This window comes from Podarcis liolepis (assembly GCF_965112155.1).
Source record: "Podarcis liolepis genome assembly, chromosome: 2".
In the NCBI taxonomy this organism is placed as follows: domain Eukaryota; kingdom Metazoa; phylum Chordata; class Lepidosauria; order Squamata; family Lacertidae; genus Podarcis; species Podarcis liolepis.
Genome location: NC_139555.1, coordinates 66458665 through 66481670, shown reverse-complemented (window position 1 = coordinate 66481670; position 23006 = coordinate 66458665). Strand labels below are relative to the sequence as shown.

Here is a 23006-nt window from a genome sequence, read left to right as displayed (position 1 = left end):
TACATGGCTTCTTAAGTGCACCACACAAGTTTACTGAAATATCCATCCTGGGCCAGTCACCTATCCGTCTCCCATGGTCCTTGCAGGAGTAAACTGTATGGAGTATTTCACACCAATATCCAGATGGCAAATGTCAGCTATCATCAGCTAGGATTTCAGGATACTGGTCCCAAAACTGATCCCCAATGATATCACAGTGCAAAGCAACTACTGTAGTCCTTGGCCGGGTCACTTCAACTTCCTTCTCTTCCGTTTCCTCTGGAATTTTAATTTTCTTTTTAATGGCTTGATTTACCTATAAAAACAGGTGACAGATTAATGTAGAATCGCAGAACTGAAGTAGCCTAGAAGGCAATTCCAGTTTCATTTCTTTTAAAACTATAATATGAGACAACTCTCAAATTAGAATCATCACTAGTAAAGTTCTGGTCTTTCAGTGGCAGATGTGCTCCTATTGAACCTTCACTACTTAAAATTCGAGGAGTGAAGTTACCAGAGGAATTATTCTTTTCACTGAAGACCAGAATATTTCTAGGCTTAAGTTTTGAACAGTGGTAATGTTATAAAAGCAAACACACCTGGAAAATCAGCACACATATGACTGTCAAAAACCACTTACCTCCCAAGTACGGTAAGTATTTTATATAACAGTTTGTAAAATGCATTACACACAAATAGGTATCTGTCAAAATTATATTACCTTTTGCCACAGTAGAACAGTTCCTTTTCTATACAACAATGATTCGTTATTGTAGTTAATGCTGAACTGAGAAAATAAAATCTCATTCTTGTCACTTGCAACTGTTCCCTAAGGATAAAGAGAAAATATTTTTTTTCTTATAAAAACACCACCACACAGGCATATGAAAACACTGACTCCTCTCCATCTAGATCTGAGCACTGTATTTGGAGACAGAATGGAGTATACACAACCCACCAGTCCCCTTTTCTGCTCTCAATTAGACTAATAAGGTAATCCTTATTTGTTCCAGCTGGTTTTTAAACTTTGAAAAGTGCTATATTCATACTAATATGGAGATAGGAAGATAAAGCTATTGGATATAGTTTTTTAAAAAAATCTAACCCAGGGGTCAGCAACCTTTTTCAGCCGTGGGCCGGTCCACCATTCTTCAGACCATGTGGTGGACCAAATGATATTTGTGGGGGTGGGGGAATGAACGAATTCCTATGCTCCACAAATAACCCAGAGATGCATTTTAAATAAAAGGGCACATTCTACTCAAATAAAAATACACTGATTCCCGGACTGTCTGCAGGCCAGATTGAGAGGATGATTGGGCCGCATCTGGCCCCCAGGTAACCTATTCTCTCTCTCTCTCTCTCTCTCTCTCACACACACACACACACACACACACTCACACACACCCTTGCACTATGATAACTGTGTCACTTACAAACCCCTTCAACCTCATCCAGACTCCCAATTCTCATTGCCCACAACACTTGTGTAATTTGAATGCCTGCACATGATGCTGGCATTAAAACCTCAAGCATGAGTGAACATACTACTTAGCATAATCTTGAAAGAAGTCTTTCATACCTGTAGTCGCTTTTGGGCTTGTACAGGTGTCAAGCCACCTCTCTGCACAAGAGTCCAAAATACTGTATTGTAGAGATTATTTATGTGGCCTGCAGGAATGAAATAGCAAACATCAGACTACATTGGGAAGCACATTGAACAAGCTTTCTGCCACAGAAGTAGTTACTGAAGGACTTGTATACTAATATATGAACATAAAAAAATTCCTTCCAGTAGCACCTTAGAGACCAACTAAGTTTGTCATTGGTATGAGCTTTCGTGTGCATGCACACTACGGCAGACCAACACGGCTACCTACCTGTAACTATTATATGAATATGATATTGTAAAAATAGTAGTATGTCTTTTTATCTAAGTCCAGTATTTTGGTTCAGTATTTATCAGTGTTCTATATATTATTATCCTACCAACAGTTCCTGTGACATGTTTTTAAAATAGATAAAATTTCCTGCTATGCAGTTTTTTTGTCACATCAAACATGAGGGTTTCTGTAGACCATCCAGCCAATCTAAAACTACTGCTATCCATTTCATGGAAACACTACTCAGTCAGGTAACCAGATAATTGGTGGGGGGAGGTGGGGTGGAAGAAAACATGCAAGTAAATTGCTGTGTGCAGTGAAGGGAGAACAACAACAACATGGGTTGCTGTGAATGTCCATCTTATTTGTCATGCCTTTTACATTCATTGACTAGACTTCTGAAGGCAGCAGCAGGGTTCACATCTTACTACACAATTGAATATAACACTGTTTGCATTTCTCATGCTGCCGTTGGGATGCAGGGGGGGAAAGACATGAAAGCAATGCCTCTCCCATTGTGGCATAAAATTGGATCCTCTCCAAGGTTTTAACTTTTTCCATATGTGTAAGAACTAAAGTCTTGGAATATCCCAGCTGAAGGATAACTCTCTGTAACTACAGGCAATACTGACCAACAATCATAAACCCATGCAAACAAACAAACAAACACAAAAACCTGATGGTGGAGGTTTCTCATGTGTGTAAGAGATGCTTACAATCAGCTTGTCGCCAACTAAGATAGTCCTTTAAATTCTGGTCACTAGGATATAACACAACACGCCCATCAAATCCTGGTGGATACAAAAGAGGCTGGTCCTTAAAGTAATCTTTCCAATAGAAAACGTAGCTGGAGGCAAACTGGGAGACCACATGAGTCATGAACTTACTTGTAAACAGAAAATAAAAAGGAAGTGAAAGTTAATAACATCAGTACTACAATACTGACAAATAAATAAACACTTGAGTACTCTATGTAATGCAAAAATGCATGTGACTCAATGGCCCCGTTCACACATCATCAAAAGCCATGGCTAATACTTTACCATGATCATGCCCAAGAGAGCACCTTCTTTCTTCCCTGCTTGTGCACAAAGGAAACAAAACACAATCCCTGGCTAAGCATTACATCCAAACCATGGATCATGGCTTGTTCTCTTCCGACAAACCATAACCGGTAAGCCAAAAATAAACCTTGGCTATACTTCAGTTTGCTTGGGAATAAAAGAAACCTTTATCCCTGGTTCAGATACAAAACCTAAAACACAGAAATCATGGTTTGTTTCCTCCCAGCACTAGCAGGAAGGAGTGAAACAGACTAAAAGGCACATTTACCGTAAACCATTAATGGCTGAATGTTTCAGAGTTTTCCAGATCTGTATGATTCACTCCTATATTTTCCAAGTCCAGGAGGTTGAGAGCATCGCATGCATATGAAAACTGGCTAACAGAAAATGAAGATTCTATAAATTTGGCCATTTGCAGGCTGAACTATCATACATAATAGTGCTCAGTCAACTCTCAGGACTGGATGGCTGATTGCATCAATGAGTTCATGACATAGAATGAAAGCCGCAGTATACTGTCATTCTTAAAGCATATCATATGCTAATAACAGCAGCTGATGACCACCTACTAAGCCAAATGGAAAGACTAAACCAATGAAAATGTGCAAATTGAAGCTTATCTGTATACATTCCTTGTTACTTGCTCTCCTACCTTGTGAACTGAATTCACCACCAAAACCCCTTCCACCTCCCAATTTGGTTGCATTTCTTTTGTTTTCTGCAATTATTACTGCATGAACATGAAAGGAGGCCATTACCAAATCTATGAAAAGCAACACATGTTGCATGCATACAACAGCTGTCAAATTTTTATATTATTTCAGATGAAAATGAATTTTAAGCAAAATAAATAGTACACCCCTTGCCTTTACACAGCACCTATTAAAAAGCTGCCAATTTCTACCAAATCAGAATTGTTATGAGTTATTGTCTGTATAGCCAGACACAAGAACCGAGCATAAAGTAAAGGTAAAGGTACCCCTGCCCGTACGGGCCAGTCTTGACAGACTCTGGGGTTGTGCGCTCATCTCACTCTATAGGCCGGGAGCCAGCACTGTCTGCAGACACTTCTGGGTCACGTGGCCAGCGTGCCGAAGCTGCTCTGGCGAGCCAGAGCCGCACACGGAAACGCCGTTTACCTTCCCGCTAGTAAACGGTCCCTATTTATCTACTTGCACCCAGGGGTGCTTTCGAACTGCTAGGTTGGCAGGCGCTGGGACCGAGCAACGGGAGCGCACCCCGCTGCGGGGATTCGAACCGCCGACCATACGATCGGCAAGTCCTAGGCGCTGAGGTTTAACCCACAGCGCCACCCACGTCCCTAAGAACTGAGCATAGTAGGGCTTAAAAGAGCAATGTTACTAATACTTTAATCAATATAATATTCTAACTATATAATAAAATATAAACAAACTGGTTATATTTAAAACATAGAATCATAGAGTTGGGAGAGACCACAAGGGCCATTGAGTCCAACCCCCTGCCAAGCAGGAAACATGTTATATGAAGAGTAGATATGCAAATATTGGGTTGGGATGGGAGGAGAGAGAAGCTCTAAAACCAGTTACCTTGCTCTTCTCTTAAACCAGTTGCTTTTCTTTTTGAAAACAAAGCTATATTCATCACTTTGTCCATAGGCAATGACAATATCCTCTAATTCTTGCATTACTGTCTGTGCAGACTTGTTCATCAAGTTAAGAGCACGATCATCATTAGGCTTCTTAAAACCATGTTGCTCAGCAAAGCTTCAAAAAGGGAAAAATACAAAGAAATGAAATTTGTCAAAGTTATTAAAGTGGTTATCAGCATGTTTTTATTTTTTAATTTTGGACTGGATCCCATATGCATGTTATTGTGTTTTAGTGTTGCAATACTAATTTATAATTTATTAAAAACAGCAGATTTTTGTAACTGCTTCACATTTTTGCCAAATGGAAGGTAAATGTTAAGTTGTGGGTGAACATATCAGACGACACAGCAAGTCTTCAAACAGCTCTTGTTTATTCACAGGCCACAACAGAACTGAACTAAAGGGTTCAGCCAGCCTGCTTATATTGAGCTACACTACAACGCAACTGTAACCACTTTCTGTAACTATCCAATCACTGAACGTCACTTTCAATCCCTTATTTGCATATGTGGACCTAAGTGAAAACTATCTACAGTATCCCCCTGCTGGCCCAGGGTGAGAACTTCAGTACATAACAGTAAAACTACTTCCACTGAGGCACTACTAAGAATCCTAGCTATAACTCATATAGCTCAGTGTCTTTTTAAGCAGGATGAAAACCTTCCATTCCTCCTTTCCTTATTCAGAAGCAGCAGGACAATTACAGCTTTTCAAATATTCATTACAATACTGATTGTTATCTGGTCTACCAATAGGGGATGACTGGAAGTGAGTTTTGTGAGTTACAAGATGTGAAACAGACAGGTGGATGCAATAAGGGAGGGGTGGCCCACGAACTCCCTGCATATTGTATTCTTTTCAGCACCTGCTGAACACAATCTTTTTTCAGACAACCCTACCTAGATGCTTAGGAAGATTGCATGAGTTTTAATTTGTCTTAAGTCTATTCTAATGCAGTTTTAACTTTCTCACCAATATGGGTGGGGTATAAATAAAAATTATTATAATAATCAGTGTTTTAAATTATGGTTGTAAACTTTTTGTGCATCCTTTTATTGCTTTTTTTTGTAAAGTGCTCTGATGGGCTTTCCCTACAATCAAGTGGTCATACATTTTCTGAACTTAGCTTCATAAAATTTATACACCACTTGATTGTGGGGAGTAAAAAAAACGTGCTTAAGAGGAAGGAACGTTTGGCAAACCCTCATCGTGATCAACTCCCGCAGGGAAACTTACGTCCCCCCTGTGGAAGGACGTGTGGGTCCAGAATTTTTACGAAATAAACAGATGCGCACACTCCCAACGGAGAAATCCTCCCAAACCAAAGCTTCCCACAGTGGTCTTCAGATTACGACAAGTGGCCGCCTTGGCTAAGCAGCTTTGTCCCAAGGATGCTGGCCCGCCCGCATCCGCCTCTGGGTGGAGCCCTCCCGATACCCACGGGCAGCTGTTACCCTGAAATACGACCACTGGCTCCCTATCTTTGCACGATGCCCATAACCTCTCCACCCCTCCCTCCTCCCGCCACCATTGGCTGAGCCGTCGCCAGCGGCAACCAAGCTGCCGCCAATAGCTGAAGCGGGGCTTACCGGTGAAAGCCACGGCCGTCCAACCGGACCACGACCCAGCAGTTGGGCAAGCACGTGGCCTCCTCTTCGAAACCCCGCACGTATTCGAACTTGCTCTTCGCCATGGCGACGCGGCCGCAGCTCAGCCGCGCGCGCAGACCGAGGGAGGCGGCGGCGGCAGCAGGCGGAAGAACGCCACCAAGCCTAGGCAGCGCCAGCATCAGCGGAAGCTGCGTTGCGCGATCCCGGAAGGCTGGCGCGCGCGCGCACATACAAACATTCCCCCTCGTCCTCCGCTCTAGCCGTCAGTCTCTATGACGCCGCAAGGTCTTTCGGGATTGCAGCTCCCTAACCGCATTAGCCGCCTCGCAGTGCCGGGCGCAAAAAGCCTCGCAGCAGAGGCGACGGGATAAATGCAGAGCGGACCGAGGCTGAAAGCCACGCCCTCCAGTCTCGATGCCGCCCATCCTGGATGTGCGTAGGCTGCTCTGGGGCGTTTAATGGGGGCGGGGGAGGAAAAGAGGTCCTCGCGCCGTGTGTGTTATGTGCGCACGCGCGCCTGCCTTTTCTCAATCTGGTGTCGGGGGACTACAATTCCCATCATCCGTGGCCACTGGCCAAGCCTGCCGGGACTGATAGGAGTTGTAGTCCCGCGACGCAGGGTTGAGGAAAGGCGGGCGAACGTGCCTAATGGGGATTCTGACAGTGTTGTTTCGGGTCTCCATTAACCCAGTTCCCTCTGCCCGTTGAATCTTCCCTTCCCACCATCAGGTGCAACACGTGTCGCACCGTGCGGGGGTAACCCATCCCGCACTCCTTTTAAGTTTTATCCTCGCCGTGGTCGTCTCCATCCTCCCAACCCCGACGCTGGGTGGAATCCCGTAGGGGGGAAATGAGCTGGTGTTTGTCAAGGAAGGAGGTGACGCGCTGAAAGCGCACGGACTGAGGGAAGCGCGCCTCGCGCGGTAGCTGTTGGCGAAGGGGAACGTTGGGGGCGAGGGAGCCGGCGGAGGGCGCGCGCGCGCCGCCGCCAAACGAAGCCCTTTCAAAAAAGCGGGAAAGGCGCGTGGGTTCGTCCCGGGGGGTCTCCATGGCGACCTCATTGTTACGCGGCCCTCAGGGTCGCCCTGGCGACACCAGGGAGGGGAAAGTGCGGGAGGCACGTGGATCCAGCCCCGCGGCTGTTGCCATTTCCCGCCGGTGCCCCGAGGCGGCGCGAGGCTCCTGCGAGCCGGAGGGCGGGGTCCGAGCGCGGCGCGCGTGCCCCTGGTGGGAGGGGGAGCCGAGAACGTTTGCGAACCAACCGCAGGAAACAAACGGGCGGTCACAGAGGGCGGAGGCTGAGCTCACAATCCCCGCAACAATCCCTCTCCCCGGGGGGCGGGCTGCGGCATGGAAGAAGGGGCGCAGGGGGAAACCCCCCGAGAGCAGCACCGCCTCCTGCACCCCGCGGCTTGGCAGGGCGCTCCCCGGATGGACCACCTTCTCCTGCACCCTCTCTCGGGGCAGGGGGCCAGGGACCCGCACCTCCTGCTCTTCTCCCCCAAACAGGGGCCGCAGCACCCCCTGCTGCACCCCAAGCAAAATGCCCTGCGCAGGGAGCAGAAACCTCCGCTGCCTGGGGAAGGGCTTGCCTATAAAGAGCAGCAGCAGCAGCAGCAGCACCTGTTGGAAGACCAGCCCTGCCTTGCCAGGCAACTCTGCCAGCCTGGCCTCGGGTTGGAACCTGGGGTTTGCGAGAAGCTGGAAGAGGCGGTGGCGGAGGGAAATGGCCAGCAGAAGGTGCTGCAAGTGAAAGCGGAGGAGCGGGAGCAAGAGAACCAGCTGCTCCCGACGGGCGGCAGCAACAAGAAAAAGAGAGGGGAGCACAGGGCGGCTGCCAGTCGTCGAGGAGGGAAGGAGGAGGGAAGCAGCGGCGCGAAAGGAGGGGGGGAAGTCAAAGTGGGGAAAGGAGAAGAGCCGGAGGAGATCAAGAAAGAGGTGAAGGTGGAAGAGAATTGTGATGCCAAAGCCTTGGGGTCCGGAAAAGAAGGGGCCATCAAAACGGAACTGGTGGAGCCTCGCGAGGAAGCTTGCAAGGGGAGGGAAGAGGTGGCATCCATGCCTCGCCCCTCCTCCAACGGCCCAGCTCATGTCCACAAAGATGCTGACTTGGCTCAGCCTCTCGGGACTCAGCATCCTCAAGAACTGAAGATTCCTGTCACGCTCCATGCTGTCCCTCCTGGGGCTAGAATCCAGTTTCAGGGGCCACCTCCATCTGAGCTCATAAGAGTGACTAAAGTGCCAGTGGCACAAGTACCCCTTAAAATGCAGTCCTTGCTGGAGCCTTCAGTGAAAATAGAAACGAAAGATGTGCCTCTCACAGTGCTACCCTCAGATGCAGGTAGTAGATAGGTATAATAGAATTTGCCCTTTAGTCGCTATTATGTACAAGTAAACACCGGGATAGAACCGCTCATACACATTAATCTGCACCACTATTACTCCAAACTTTTTAAAAAAATAAAAATGAAGGGACAGAAAGAAGACAGGGCTTCTCTCAAGTTCATGCAATTAACAACAGCTCACTGTATACTTTACTGGCTGTTGCAACCATCAAATATTATGAAGATGGTCAGTTATGCAAAGTCCCATCTACAACTTTTTAACATTTGCAGGAGATTTCTGTTGCAGAAGTGTGCCCCTGCCCTCTTTAATACATTGTAACCAGGGGACAGAGATTAACTGTGATCCTCAGAAGAAACACATGTGTGGCAGATTAAAGACTAACATTTTTTGTGCCATCAGCATTCATAGACCAGTATCCACTTCATTGCCAGTTTATGCCGCAATAAATCTGTTAGGCCTTGTTCTGACCCTCTTCCAAGGAGTCCAGGGCATTGTACAAACATCCACCTTTATTTTCACTACAATACTGAAGTAGGCTTGGCTGAGACTTTTATCCATAAAGCATTCTTGAGCCTTTGGGCACATTAGGTTTTTTGAAGGAGTATTGTGGGCACCAACACCTCTAGTTGCTTCCCCCCCTCCTCCCAGTAGTCAGAAAGAAAGCACACACAGAGATTGTTTGGTTTTTCAAAATGTTTGGTAAAAGTCAAATCCAGTTGAATTAAAATGAATCCTCTTGAATTTGCATGATTTTATGTGGAGTTCCGCAAAAAAAAACCAACCAAAAACCCTCCAATCCCACCTTATAGTGGTACACAACACAGTTAAAAAAAGAAAAGGCAGATCCGGTGCTTTCAAATCAAAAATACTGATCAAAGCATGGCTACTCTTGATCTTTACACACAATAAAAAACACCCCCAATAAATTACAGAATATGTCTGCAGACACAGGTGACTATGATTTGATTATGGTTTTGAAGAGATCCCTTGTATTACGAGGATCCAGGAATATCTGTGCCTAAGATCAGTGTCTTTGTGCCATGGCAGCTCTGGAAAGTACCAGATCCATGGTTCAGTCAATTGACACGTGATATATGATGTGATACTGGTTCTGGGAAACACCTGTGAAAAATTCAGCAATTCCAAGGGGATCTGATTTACTGGCTCCAATGTGCAAAGGCACATGTGTGCACCTCTTTCCTTATTCCCATGGCACCTGTTTCCCCTGGTTGATCCATTTTCTTCAGGCTCCCAGATAACTCCTCCTTCCCTCCTATGCTATTTACTTTCTTCCCTTCACATTCTGTTAGCAGCTCAGGAGCTGATCTGAGTCTTGAAAAGCACATTGAGCTGAAAGAGCAATGCCTTCCTTCTTTCATTTTTCTGAGCCCTGAAATGCAGACAGAGAAGAAAGAAGAAGTAGAAAAGAGTGCCATCCTTTCAACTTCTTCCTTCAGCTCTATGTTCTTTTCAAGGGGGAGGGAAGTAACAAGCCTTGTGCCAACTCAATGAAGTGACAGTGAGCAACGTAGAACTTGGAGGCATTGCTCCCAACAAACTATGATTTGTAGCCAAGATTACCAGTTATGAATTGTTGTAGCAAAACAAACCTTGATCACTGGCTTGGGTGTTACTCTAAGCCAGATGTCATGGTTTGTTTCTGCTTAGTGCAAGTAAGTAGGAGGCAAACATGCTCAAAGTAAATTTTTATTTAATAAATTTCAATACTACCCTTCAATAATAAAGTTTTCTCATCAGCCGCAAGGGCTGCCCCACATAGAATGTATTGCAATATTGCAGTCTGGTGAAATTACCCACCTTAGTGAAATTAATGGGGATACTTTTGAAATACTAGGGTTCAGAATTATCTCTTGAGTGACTTTCCAAAGTCAGACACAAAGGTTGAGCAATTTAAGGCTTGCCAAGTTTAGATCTCACAAAAAAGCTTGCTATGTGATCTTGTGCATGTCTACATTAGTTTCGGTGAGATTTACTCCCCCAAGTATAAGGGTGCATAGGATTGCAGCACCAGACAACTTTAAATTTAGGTCTCACCATTTCTAAGCTGTATCCCTTGAGTTCTGACCACAGGAACATCTGTAGTGGATATGCAATTGTTTTCATAGATTAATAGAAGTTGTTGATATGCATTCCAATCCTTAATACTTGTACTTTGAAATAATTCAGGAAGCTTAGATTCAGATGTATGAGTAAAGTTTAGTACCTTAGCCTAAAAACAATATTCTGCTTTTAGTACATATCTGTTTAAGCCAGTGGTTCTCAACCTGTGGGTCCGCAGATGTTAGACTGCAACTCCCATCTTCTCTGAGCTCTGGCCTTTCTAGCTAGGGATGATGGGAGTTGTAGTCCAACAACATCTAGGGACCCACAGGTTGAGATAAAATGACTCAGGAACAGCTATTGGTTGGAAGTGGCTCCTCCTGAATGGTTGATGTATGCCTGGGTGGACACACACACCCCTTTCCTAGTGTAGGGATGTACCCTGGATTCAAATCAAACACTTCAGGCATGTAATCATAAGCTGTTTCACCTAGTTAGGGCTTTTCCTTTCAGCTCTGTGCTGCTGGTGTCAGTGCCTATATTGAGACTGAAGCATGGAGAAAACAAATTCCACACAATGTGTCTGATTGATGTCTGCTGCAGTGGCAGCAGAACTGCTAGGGAACTGCTCAGTATGGGGTTGAGCCAGGACATTTTGCCCCCTTCTGCATGGTGATGCTCAAACCTTTTTCTCCTGCTTCCCCGCTCCATACTTTACAGCACCCTTTCCCAACTTGATGCCTTTCAGACATTTTGGACTACAACTCCAATAGCCATGCCACCTGGCCATGGGCATAGCCAGGATATTTGGGGGGGGGGAGAGATTTTTGTTGGGGGGGGCAGAACCAATGTGATTGGTCAGTTAGTTAAGTATTTATATTGTTTTACTTGACAGGGGGGCAACTGCCCCTCCCTGCCCCCCCGGGCTACACCTGGCTAATGGAAGGGATGATGGGAACTGGTAGTCCAAAATATATGGAACACACCATATTAGCAAAGTCTGCCCTACAGAGTGAGACACTGCTGCTGCTGTTGCTGCTGCTGTCAGTGTGTGTTCTGGCCACTCCCCCTGGTTGGTTGTCAACTAGAGTGTCCCGTCCCCCCAGTGGGTCTTGAATCCCTGTCCCAGTAAGGGTGTGTGCTCTTTGCAGGTATTCTGCTGATGAAATTGTGTGGGTGCCATGTTGTGTGGGTGCCATATTGTGTGTCTTCTTCCTATTTATTTTATTTATTATTTATTTACGTGGCATAAATGTGGCATAAAAAAACAATAATCAAGAACAACCCAATAACCCCACCCTCTACTCAACGTGTCATGTGCTAATAAATGACTCCCTGTATGTCAGATGGGCAGTCTCTGATTGCTGGGTATTGCCTGGGTTTTTCCTGTTCCCCTGTGTCCACCGCCCTTCCCTGGGCATGTTTTATATACCACTGAACACCACCCCAATCTCTGAGTAGTGCGAGATCCAGGGGTTCCAGGCACTTACCCAGAATTTGGTTTCCTCAGAATGAGGGACAGTGGAGACCATGGTGTCTTTAGGATATATGGTTTATTTACACATATATACAACCTGAGCCTGTGATGGAGGTGCTCACAGCATCTTGCTTCTCCCATAGCCACAGCCTTGGATTCCAGCACAAGTCAGACATGGCTGTGTGTCTCTCAGCTGCCCAGGCTGCTTCCAGCCTCTACCACTTACACACCTCCCTTGCTTTTGTCTTTCTAACTGCCAGACAGTTGAGGGAGGGAGACCCACTCATTTCTGCTGTGGCACAGGGCCACTTCCTTTGTTACCTTAATGACCCATACTTGCAGGGCCATTTTCAAGAAACGTGTCTGGCTATTCCAGCAGCAACTGGATCCTTGTTGGATCCAGGAATTAGGAGGGACTCAGACATACAGTCTACTGCTCCCTCTCTGGAAAATCACAACAGATGCAGTGGCTGTTTTGGCAGTGCGATATATATATATGGAGCACAAAGACACCATCTCTAGTGTTCTTGGCAGTATGCAATACCTCCCTACACTCAAAAATGAAGGGGATTTTGTTGGTAAATCAATAAATATTTGTTTTTCAAGTAAGCAAATATAATCATAGCCCTGTCTGGTTCTGAGGACTCTACCCCAAAACCTACTCCTCTCCAGCTCTACTTTACACTCTTCTTGAACTGACTGGAATATGTCCTTGAACTCTGATAATGCCTCTAGTTTGTCTAGTTGATGGAAGGAGTGAGTGAGAGTGTGTAAAGCTAGCCTAGTGGACAAAGATAAAATTTACATTCATTGTTCCACCCACTTTTGTCTTTGGCGCCACCTACCACTGACACATGGCCCTTGGAAGGGAATGTGGCTCGCTCTGAAAAAAGTTGCCATATCACAAATCACTTGTGAAGCTCCCTTCGATTTCAAGCACAGTTTGCCATGTGGTTTGAGAGAGTTGCTGTTACTCCTTTCCTGCTGTGATTCTGGAAATGTGTTTATAGCAGCTGAATTCTATTTTTATGGAAGCTTTTTTTAAAAAGTCCCATTACATTACAGTACTGTATCACATTTAAAATATAGCATATGCACTGTCATTCTCTATTACTGTATTTCTTTTGGTATATTGCTGTTGGCCCCCTTGAGAGGACTTGATCCAGAAAGGTGTCTTATAAAAATTTAACGAAAATAAGCCAAAAGCTCCTGTGGGCTTATGACAATGGTTTCATGGTTATTTGGAGCTTGGCCTTTATTTCTATAGTCTGCACTAAAGTAATGAGCCCAGAATCATTAGCAAACTCATTACTGTATTTTTAACTACAAACTTTGTGTGGTACTTATACTGCCTACCCATCCATCTTTCTTTCCTGTAGGGATACCAGACACTCCATTTAGCAAAGACAGAGATGGCCATGTCAAGCGTCCCATGAATGCATTTATGGTGTGGGCAAGAATTCACCGGCCAGCCTTAGCCAAAGCTAACCCTGCTGCCAATAATGCGGAGATAAGCGTTCAGCTTGGATTGGAGTGGAACAAACTCACAGAAGAGCAAAAGAAACCTTATTATGATGAAGCTCAGAAGATTAAAGAAAAGCACAGAGAAGAATTCCCTGGTATAAAATAGGTTTTGGTTTTTTTACATGTTTCTCAACATCTGATGGTCTTGATGCAGTGCCTTGTGTTACCCAGAAATAGGTTTATGAGTGGGGAAAGGTATCAAGGACGATACTTGGAAGGAAATACAAAAAAATCCCCACCACCATGCAGGAACCACGAGGCAGTCTTCCTTAAAGCTTTTGTCACCACCCCACCCCTTCTATTCCCATAGTGGTTTCTTTTCAGGCTCTGAAAGTTTAAAAACGAGTTCAGAAGAGGGAGCTGCTTAAAGGAGCTGTACTCTGTAAGTTCTTGTATGCATGGATGTTGCACATGTGCATTTTTACAGCATCTGCCATTGACATTATTTAAGTATTTAAAACTGAGTACAATAGCAGATTTATTATAGCAAATGCTACTGGGCCAAGTTCAAGGTGTTGCCATTGGTATATAAAGTCCTTAACAGGATGGGACCAGTTTACTTGCAAGATCACTTTACCCTACATATACTCAATTGACAGCTTCCACCAGCGGAACGGGCACTGTTACAGGTGCAACATAATACTTGTTCTGCAGTTATAAGAAAGTGATCTTTTTATCCAGACACTGGAACTTCCTGCTTATTAACATCAGGCAGGTGCTTTCACTGTACTCTTTTTGGTGTCCTTTGAAAACATTTTTGTTAGGTAAGCCTATCCAGGAATGTAGAATGCTGATGTGTTTCAATCTGGTTATTATTATTGATTTTAATAATTTCTGGATGTTTTGAATAAGTGTTTTTAACTGCTTTTTACAGATAATTTTATTGTTTTATTCTTTGTTGTAAAACGCTTTGAGGTTTTATTACAGTCAAGTGCTATATAAATCTTGGGAAATGAATAAAATAAAATAAAAATTAAGACCCAACACGTTTTGAGCTGTTCACCAGAGAAAATTCTGCAAAATGAATACTGGCATATGAGTTAATATCTAAGAACTGATATCTAATATTGATAGGCCAGAATAAAACATCAGCAGTACTCTAGTCAACACCATCATGTGATACAGCTGTATTGCATAGCATAAAACTGGCTGGGACAAAGGATAGCTTACTTATATGTGACATCTAAAGACATTTCAATCATAACATGGTCATATATACTGGTGCAACTATATGCCACTAGCATTAAGTAGTAATAGTCTTTTTTATGATGGCAGGTAGGATATATTCAGGATTGTAGTAATAAGCCTTGAATGTGGGCATTTTGCCCAACTGATGTTCTATGAAATTCATTAACTAACAGAGTAAGTATGGGGAAAATAAAATATACACAATTAAAACACATTTTAACACGACCATTTCCTCTATACTAAAACTCAGGCTCTTTTTTCTGGCATTTCCCACCACACACACACACACACACACACACACACACGGTGAGTCTTTTAAAAGAGGCTTCGTGGAACATGTGTACTCTGTATCCACAGGGCCTCTTATAAAGGACTCACCCTGTATATTCCTGTTTCAAGTCAATTCCTTCATTTTCTTATCCCTTTCAACTATTTAACTAGCAGATAATGTAATGATGCCCAAAGATCTAATTTTACATAAATAAAAATATACAAATAAAAAAGCAAAGGCGAATTACAGTATGTAACTTGGACTCAAAGAAGAGTGACAGCGTATTCATATCTGTACGCCGACTCCCTCGGCCAATAAAGCGAGATGAGCACCGCAGCCCCAGAGTCGGTCACGACTGGACCTAATGGTCAGGGGTCCCTTTACCTATACTTCAAAGTAAATCTCAATGTGTTCATTGATGCTTAATCCATGTCAATGAGTATTGGATTGCAGCTTGAATAATGCAGAAATTATTTGATGTAATAAAATGAGAATTTAATTAGGCACCAATATTTTTCAGTATTAGAGTAGTAATAACTTCTTAGACACAGTACAGTTGGGTACTTGTCCTGCATGAAAAATGATGCAAGAATAGTGGGAAGGAGGAATAGGGGCTGGGACACTGATGGGGCTAGTATCCATGGAGAAAAAAGAGGGGTGCTACATGTCTTATTTTTCTGAGGGCCTACAAGCCATCCTAAACGCCCTCTTTTTTTAGATAGTACTTTTTATATTGTGACAGAGTATTCATATTTATACACTTTTATCCTAGCTTTCCAAATCTACCAAAAGAGCTTTCACCATTCCTTCCTTTGTTATTACATTAATCAGTTTTGAAATAAAATAACCCATTATATTTCAGTGAGCCTACTCTTTTATATTCCCACAGGTTGGGTTTACCAGCCACGACCTGGCAAAAGGAAGCGGTTCCCCTTGACAGTCTCCACAGTATTCTCTGGCACTACTCAAAATATCATTGCTACCAGCCCAATGACAGCCTCCACTGTCTTTACTGGGACATCTCAGAATATTATTACTACAAATCCAACCACCATTTACCCTTTCCGATCTCCTACCTACTCTGTGGTCATACCCAGCGTACAGAACAGCATTGGACACCCAGTCTGTGAGTTCATTCCAATAGTTTATGTGAGTTCATTATATGATAGGAACTACGAAAACCCAATGTCTGTATTCTTGTTGAGAGTATGATTATGTAGGATTATGTAGGAATATTTGATGATGAGATGTGGCCATAGTTTTGCGGTAGCCTTATTAATTCATTTCCAAATTAGATTAGTGAACTACAGAATGTTTTGTTTATGTGTTTGTTTATTTATTTTAATCATTCTCAAAGCAAAGTTGGGTCATTATTCTTACTAGCAAAATGTCTGTTAAGTCTGATGAGAGAAGCAAAAGTGATTCAGTTCTCTTCTGCCTCACCACTCTCCACCCTTTCATATATCATTGACTTAATGAAGAGTAAGACACCAGGGCATGCTCACTTTTCTAAATCTAGTCCTGCCCCATGTTTCCCTAAAATGAACATTGCTTGAAAGTCTTGAGGAAGGAATAAGGAACCTTCATCACCACTACCACACTAAAGGTCTTTCAGGTTCTGTGTTTCCTCCTTCCCTCCTGAGCCCACATCCCAGTTTTCAAAGGCTCCCTTAGAAATATATTGCCCCTCCCCAACACTCTGAAGTTGACTTCAGGAGGGAAAGAAGAAGCATTATATCCCATTCCCTATGCTCAGTTATGCCAGTGTCTGGAATGAGAATCAGATTTTTCATCCTTTCAGCTGTATCACATATTGCAACTGTTTCCTTTGGTTTTTTTAAGAACTCCATTGGAACTATTAAAAACCAAGCTAGTCCCTGTCTGCACAGCCCTGTTTGTAGGTCTTTTCCTTGGTCCCATGAGACACTGTTAGGGGAGAAAATGTTGGGGACTTGATTTTATATAAAAGATTCAGTTTTATGCTGATAGAGAATTGAGAGACTTGCCAAAAAGTGCCTGGAAAGTCTTAGCCTTCCATGTTCAATGACAGCACACTGCATACTGGGCATAATTGTGAGGAAAACTTGTAGGAGTTTTATAAAGAAAAGACATTTTTTAAAAAATTAACAATCTAAATATTGAATGTCTTTCTTAACGTTGCTGATTCATGAAATTGCATCCATAGATGTCTTCGGGTATGAAACTGCAGTAGGTTATGCTAGGGTTGCCATATTTCAAAAAGTGACGATTTGGACATATGGCAACCATAGGTTATGCTATATTAAAGAAAAGCTTAAAAAATGATGAGGGATGATCCAGTGCTATTTCATGAATCATTCTTTCTATAATCACATAGTATAATATTTATAACGTAGTGTTAATGGGACCTTCTCACTTACGGCTAATACTTTCTCTTCTCCAAAGGTGAAGCCCCTTCTACTATCCAGCTGCCAGGTCCTTCTGCTCAGCATCCAGGCCCTATTACGCTGTTCCAGCCAAATGTAGGAAGCACAGCGCCACTGGCTGCCTCAACGGCAAATCTGCCAATTCGTCCAGTGCTTCAACCTCAGCGTTTTGCTGCACCTTCACCAACAGAAGCTCACCGTGTATCTTCAGGAACAAATTGCTCTATAAAGAGACCAACCCAGATTTCTATCGAAAGCGCAAGCAGGAACCCAAATAATACAAACACCACACATTCCAGATACAGTGTCTCAAATAGTCAACCCCCTAAGGAGTACTCAGGTGTTTCTTCTTGTTCTAGAAATGGACCCATTCCTCAAGCTCCTCCCATCCCCCATCCACACGTTTATCAACCTCCTCCCATCGGTCATCCAGCCACCCTGTTCGGAGCTCCTCCTCGATTTTCATTTCATCATCCTTACTTTTTACCTGGGCCCCATTATTTCCCATCAAGGTAATGCAGCTATTTATTTGTGTTCTGCAGTAAAGGTGCCTATGTAGACAGACAACCACGGAAGGATTTGCAGACTTCTACAAGGAAAAGACTGAAAAGAACCTGTGTGAATTTCCATGTACAGTTGTACCTTGGAAGTCAAACGGAATCCATTCTAGAATGGATTCCAGAAGTCCGTTCAACTTCCAAAATGTTTGGAAACCACAGCGCGGCTTCTGATTGGCTGCAGGAAGCTCCTGCAGCCAATCAGAAGCTGCAGAAGCCCTGTTGGACATTTGGCTTCCAAAAATAGTTCGCAAACTGGAACAGTCACTTCCAGGTTTGCAACGTTCAGGAGCCAAACTGTTCAAGAACTAAGCTGTTCGATTTCCAAGGTACGACTGTATACTCTTCCTTTCTGTCCATCCTTTTTTCCTCTTTCCTCACACATTTATCCTCTATTCATTTCATTCCACTGAAACATTTCTCATCATACTTTGCAGTGCCCAAAGGGCTTTTTTATAAGGGTTTCTTTTTCATTCTTGCTTTTTAAATTTGATCTGTGACCTTGACATTGTTGTTTAAACTTTTCTCCTCAACTCACTTTCCTCCTTTGAAAGGAGAACCTCTCATTCGGGTTCTCTTGACTCTTTGGTCATCTCCAGATGACCTGTTTAATGAGCATTCAGCCTGATATGTTTGTGGGGAAATTAGTCAATATTGCACCAAGCAAGTGTTATCGCAGAAGTTTCCAGTCCCTTTTCATGTCACTTTCCTTATCACAAAAGGCCATCATGTTCTGCAACAGTTGGTATTCACCCATGCTTATATCAGCTTAGAAGACCTTGCTCAATGAGCCACAGTCTAAAAGCTAGGCTGATGGTTATGAAGAAGGGGGCTTTTTTAGTGGTGGCTTGGATACTGTGTAATGTTCTTATTGAGGTGGTTTATCAATCTTGCTGCTTGCTAGTATATTGTTTGTTTGTTTCAAAAAGCTTCTAGTTAAATTGAGTATTTTGCAAAGCTGTTTATTTTGATGTAGTCTTCAGTTTTACTTCACTTTTATACTGATGGTTTGTTTGCTATTTTATGTTATGAAGTTTGGTAGAAGTGTTATGAGGTGTGGTATAGGTCAAAAGTTGGAATCATTCATTACAAAAAAACAGGACTGTATTAAGAGTTATGGGATGTATGTGGCTACATGGTCCTGCCCCTGGTTACTTAACTGGACCAGATGACCTTCTGGACCAGAAAAGGGGAACATATGGTCTTCCAGGTGCTGTTGGGCTCCAACTCCCATCATGTGTAACCACTGGCCATGTTGGTTCAGACTGATGGGAGTTGGAGTCCAACAATAGCTGGAGGGGTACAAGTCCCCACCCTGTTCTTGTTGTCTCTTCGAAATTAGTTATTCTGTATAATGTACCATGGGCACACATCTTGGCTTTTTGAAACACGGCCGTATTATTGTATTCTATTTGCAATTGTGTCCCATGACTAAGGTAATCCCTTTATTATGGTAACTGGTTTCCAGATTTGAACACAAACAAGCTATAATATATCATTCAGTTTTATGATAAAAGCCGTGATGTAACTCATCTTTGTCTTGCTGCAGCACATGTCCATACAGTCGCCCACCATTTGGCTACGGAAACTTCCCCAGCTCCATGCCTGAATGTCTTGGCTTTTATGAAGACCAGTATCAAAAACATGAGGCGATGTTTTCTGCTCTGAATAGAGACTATCCTTTTAGAGAGTATCCTGATGAGCATACACATAGTGAAGACTCCCGTAGCTGCGAGAGCTTAGAAGGGACATCCTATTACAGCAGCCACAGTCAGACTGAAGAAGAATACTTAAATCCTATGCCACAGCTGGACATTGGGGCCCTTGAGAATGTTTTTACTGCAACCCCATCCACACCCTCTAGTGTACAGCAGGTCAATGTGACTGATAGTGATGACGAGGAAGAAGGAAAGGTGTTAAGAGATTTGTAATTTAAAAAACCCAAATGATAGTATCCAGCATAATTTTTTAAAGCATGAAATAAAACATGTTGGTCATATAACACTATTTTAGTGAGTGTGGTCAAGAAGACATAATTGATCCAGGTTTTAAAATTGTTATGATACATTGGAGGTTTTTCAGGGCACTGTACCATCGCAGGAGTTGTACCTTAAAACACCTGATTTCATATACTTTACCTTGTCAGGGTAGGTCATAAGACTGAGCTGTTTGTATTATATGTTTGTGCACCACCTTTCTGTCAAACTTCCAGAACTTGACTGATGCACTTTATTGATACTGCACAGACACAGCAGTGCTCTACCTGCACCATGCATTCAGTTTTACATGCATGCAAAGGAAAGGTGTGACTCATTCATGGAGTCAGGACATAATGCCATCAGTTTTATGTCGATGCAATGCCAGAAGCAGCAGATAAATTCACCAGGCTTTTCTAGAGACTTACCCATCTAATCCTACATGGTAATAGGATCACTCACTTATGGGGGCAGACTTTCCTAACTCAGAACTTTATGGAGCAAGTGAAATTCTGTTTATTTTCAGGATTTTAAAATTGCTATCTTTTTAAAGCACTTGTTTCAGATTATATATATATATATATGCGCTGAAAATGGTTACATAGTAGTATGAAATTCTACAGCCCCTCTTATGATTTTAACTTCCTCCTCGATAAGAGGATTTCATATTTAAAGCCCACATAAATGGGACTGTTGAATGAACAAGTAATGGTGAATCTAGCTGTGTGTTGTATACAAGTGGGCTATGATTCTATACCAGAGTATATTTAACAGTAATATCTCAGGCATACATTTTAAATGTATCTTTTGAAAAATAGATGTAACAGAAGGTAATGTTGCTAAATGTTCATGTTAGAAAACATTTTTATTTTGATATTTTTCTTTGTTTTGGGGGTGGGGTTGATAGTACATTTGTTCCATTTTTGTTACATTAAAATAAAATCACATGAACTGTATGTTGTTAGTTCTATATATTGTGATGAACTATGAATTAAGAATGTCGTGATCCTATTGTGTCCATGTAATAATAAGTGAAAACACAGTAACCACTTTAAAGTCTCTTCAGGGATATTTGTTATAAAAGAAAAGATTGGCTGCTTCAAAAGTTTATACATTCTATACATTTATGGGGTGATTTTATTATAAATTTTTAAAAATCGTTTTTAGAATGCTAGCAATGTGGACAGTACACAACCTTATGTTAATATATTTCAAGGTAGCAGTCAGAACTGAAGCAGAAAAACCTAAAAGGAACAAAGAAGTTCATATACTTCACTGGTGATTTTCACTGACAATCGTTGGCAGTGTCTCATCAAAATTGTGTACAGTTTGTCCTTTCAATATCTTTATGGTTTATGGTTTTGCTCTATACGTTGGACCTAGCATTTCCAGTACATTGTTCCAACTGTGCTGAATACAGTTAAGGTAGTTGAGGACCAGGCTTATCCATCATGAATGCTGCAACCAGACCCTCAGCTTCCATTGTGTATTCTATGTCAATAGTGCTTTTAAGGGAAAGTCTTATTAATAGCTAAAAGCATGCCCTAGCTCCGAAACAGACTACTGGGTGAAAGATGACCTTCAAGAATTCTTGTGGGCAAATGTGCTATTTCCTACATAACTATGGCTCCAAAGTATAAAACAGCTGTCGGATTGTTCACTCCATCTGCCTTTTCCCATCTGTCCTGCCCCAAACCTTTTTTTTTTTCCTTTTTAAAACAAATTGCAGTATTGGCTAGCTGGAACCATATATTGGTTGACTGCAGTTTTATTAAATCCAGACTGATGTTTCAGACATATGCCAAACTATGCTTAGGTGCTATGTGAACGAGCCTGGCTGGACCGTTGGGCTCACACGACCCCCCTCCTCCCTTTGCATGTTTCCATTCCTTCCCACATTTCCTGGTTTGAGGCAAACTGTAGCTTGCCGTTTCACTTGAGCTAGCAAAGCATGGTTTCTGCTATGCAGATCAAGACTGGAAGCCACAGTCCACCCTGGTTTCCACTTTGGGGCAAGTGCAAACCGTAAGCGTGCTGGTGGGACTATGCTTTGGCTCAAACCAAGAAAGATAGGAGGAAATCACACACATGGAAGGGAAATGGAGGAAAGAAACTCTGAACTGTGAAAAAGTCACTGCCCTTTCCTTGTTTTCACAGTATTTTGAGATCGCATTTGACTCTTTTAAGGACTCAGATCTCATTTCCATCGAATATTTCCCTGCTCCTGTTAGTTTTTAAGAGTTTCATGCAGCAATCTTTCCTAGCTGCATCTGGGCATGCCAGGGATGGAGACTGGAATATTTTGCATGAAAGTAATATGACTGAGGCATGTAGGCAGTGGTGGCTGGGGCCCATTAGAACTCATGGGGCCGAAGGTAGGGAGGCCAGCAGTAGGTGGAGCTAGAGTCAGTGGCAGGCAGAGCCAACTACTAGTTTTGCTGCCCCATCCCCCGCTGAATTGTACATGTTTACCACAGATAGCAGTGTTAGGAATGGACACACCATGGTTAAGAAAACCAACAGTGCTTTTCCCCACCCGCTTTCAGCTCTGAAATTACTACCATCTGTCTTCAGCCAAAGTGATGGGGGAAGTTTTAGCAGCTAAATATCTGTGTCCATTGACTTTTAAGGCACACAACCAGTAAAACAGCAACAAAATCCTTAGCAACCATATGAAATGCATGCATTGAGCAGCCTTCTCCATTATGACAAACAGTGAAGCGTGATCACATCAAAGCTCTGCCATGCACTTTTAAAGCCAAGGTCTGGTTTGGGGGGAAGGTTAATACTTTCACTCATTGTAATATATATATGCAAATCCAGGAAGTGGGTGACACTGTGGTCTAAACCACTGAGCCTCTTGGGCTTGCCGATCAGAAGGTCAGCAGTTTGAATCCGCGCAACAGGGTGAGCTCTGTCCCAACTCCTGCCAACTTAGCAGTTTGAAAGCATACCAGTGCAAGTAGATAAATAGGTACCACTGTGGCAGGAAGTGATTTAGTCATGCTGGGCACATGACTAAAAAGCTGTCTGCG

General features: G+C 43.0%; 2 protein-coding genes across 3 annotated transcripts; one reads left to right on the top strand and one right to left on the bottom strand.

The window, feature by feature from the left end:
• Nucleotides 1–8: 8 nt before the first annotated feature.
• On the bottom strand, nucleotides 9–6396 carry THG1L (tRNA-histidine guanylyltransferase 1 like; the record flags this gene model as incomplete). Of its 2 annotated transcripts, none has more annotated exons than XM_083487015.1 (6): nucleotides 9–295; nucleotides 701–808; nucleotides 1562–1650; nucleotides 2579–2748; nucleotides 4495–4671; nucleotides 6146–6396. In XM_083487015.1, 6 exons carry the CDS (start codon nucleotides 6394–6396, stop codon nucleotides 134–136), a joined length of 957 nt encoding a protein of 318 aa, XP_083343141.1. In that variant the 3' UTR covers nucleotides 9–133. The 2 variants fall into 2 exon arrangements, with proteins under 2 accessions (XP_083343141.1, XP_083343142.1); XM_083487016.1 differs by lacking the exon at nucleotides 6146–6396 and adding an exon at nucleotides 5852–6004.
• A 1120-nt stretch (nucleotides 6397–7516) lies between these two features.
• SOX30 (SRY-box transcription factor 30) lies at nucleotides 7517–20002 on the top strand (the record flags this gene model as incomplete). The annotated part of the gene is made up of 5 exons (XM_083487013.1): nucleotides 7517–8507; nucleotides 13430–13669; nucleotides 15923–16159; nucleotides 17458–17950; nucleotides 19545–20002. 5 exons carry the CDS (start codon nucleotides 7517–7519, stop codon nucleotides 19924–19926), a joined length of 2343 nt encoding a protein of 780 aa, XP_083343139.1. The 3' UTR covers nucleotides 19927–20002.
• Between the last annotated feature and the right edge of the window lie 3004 nt (nucleotides 20003–23006).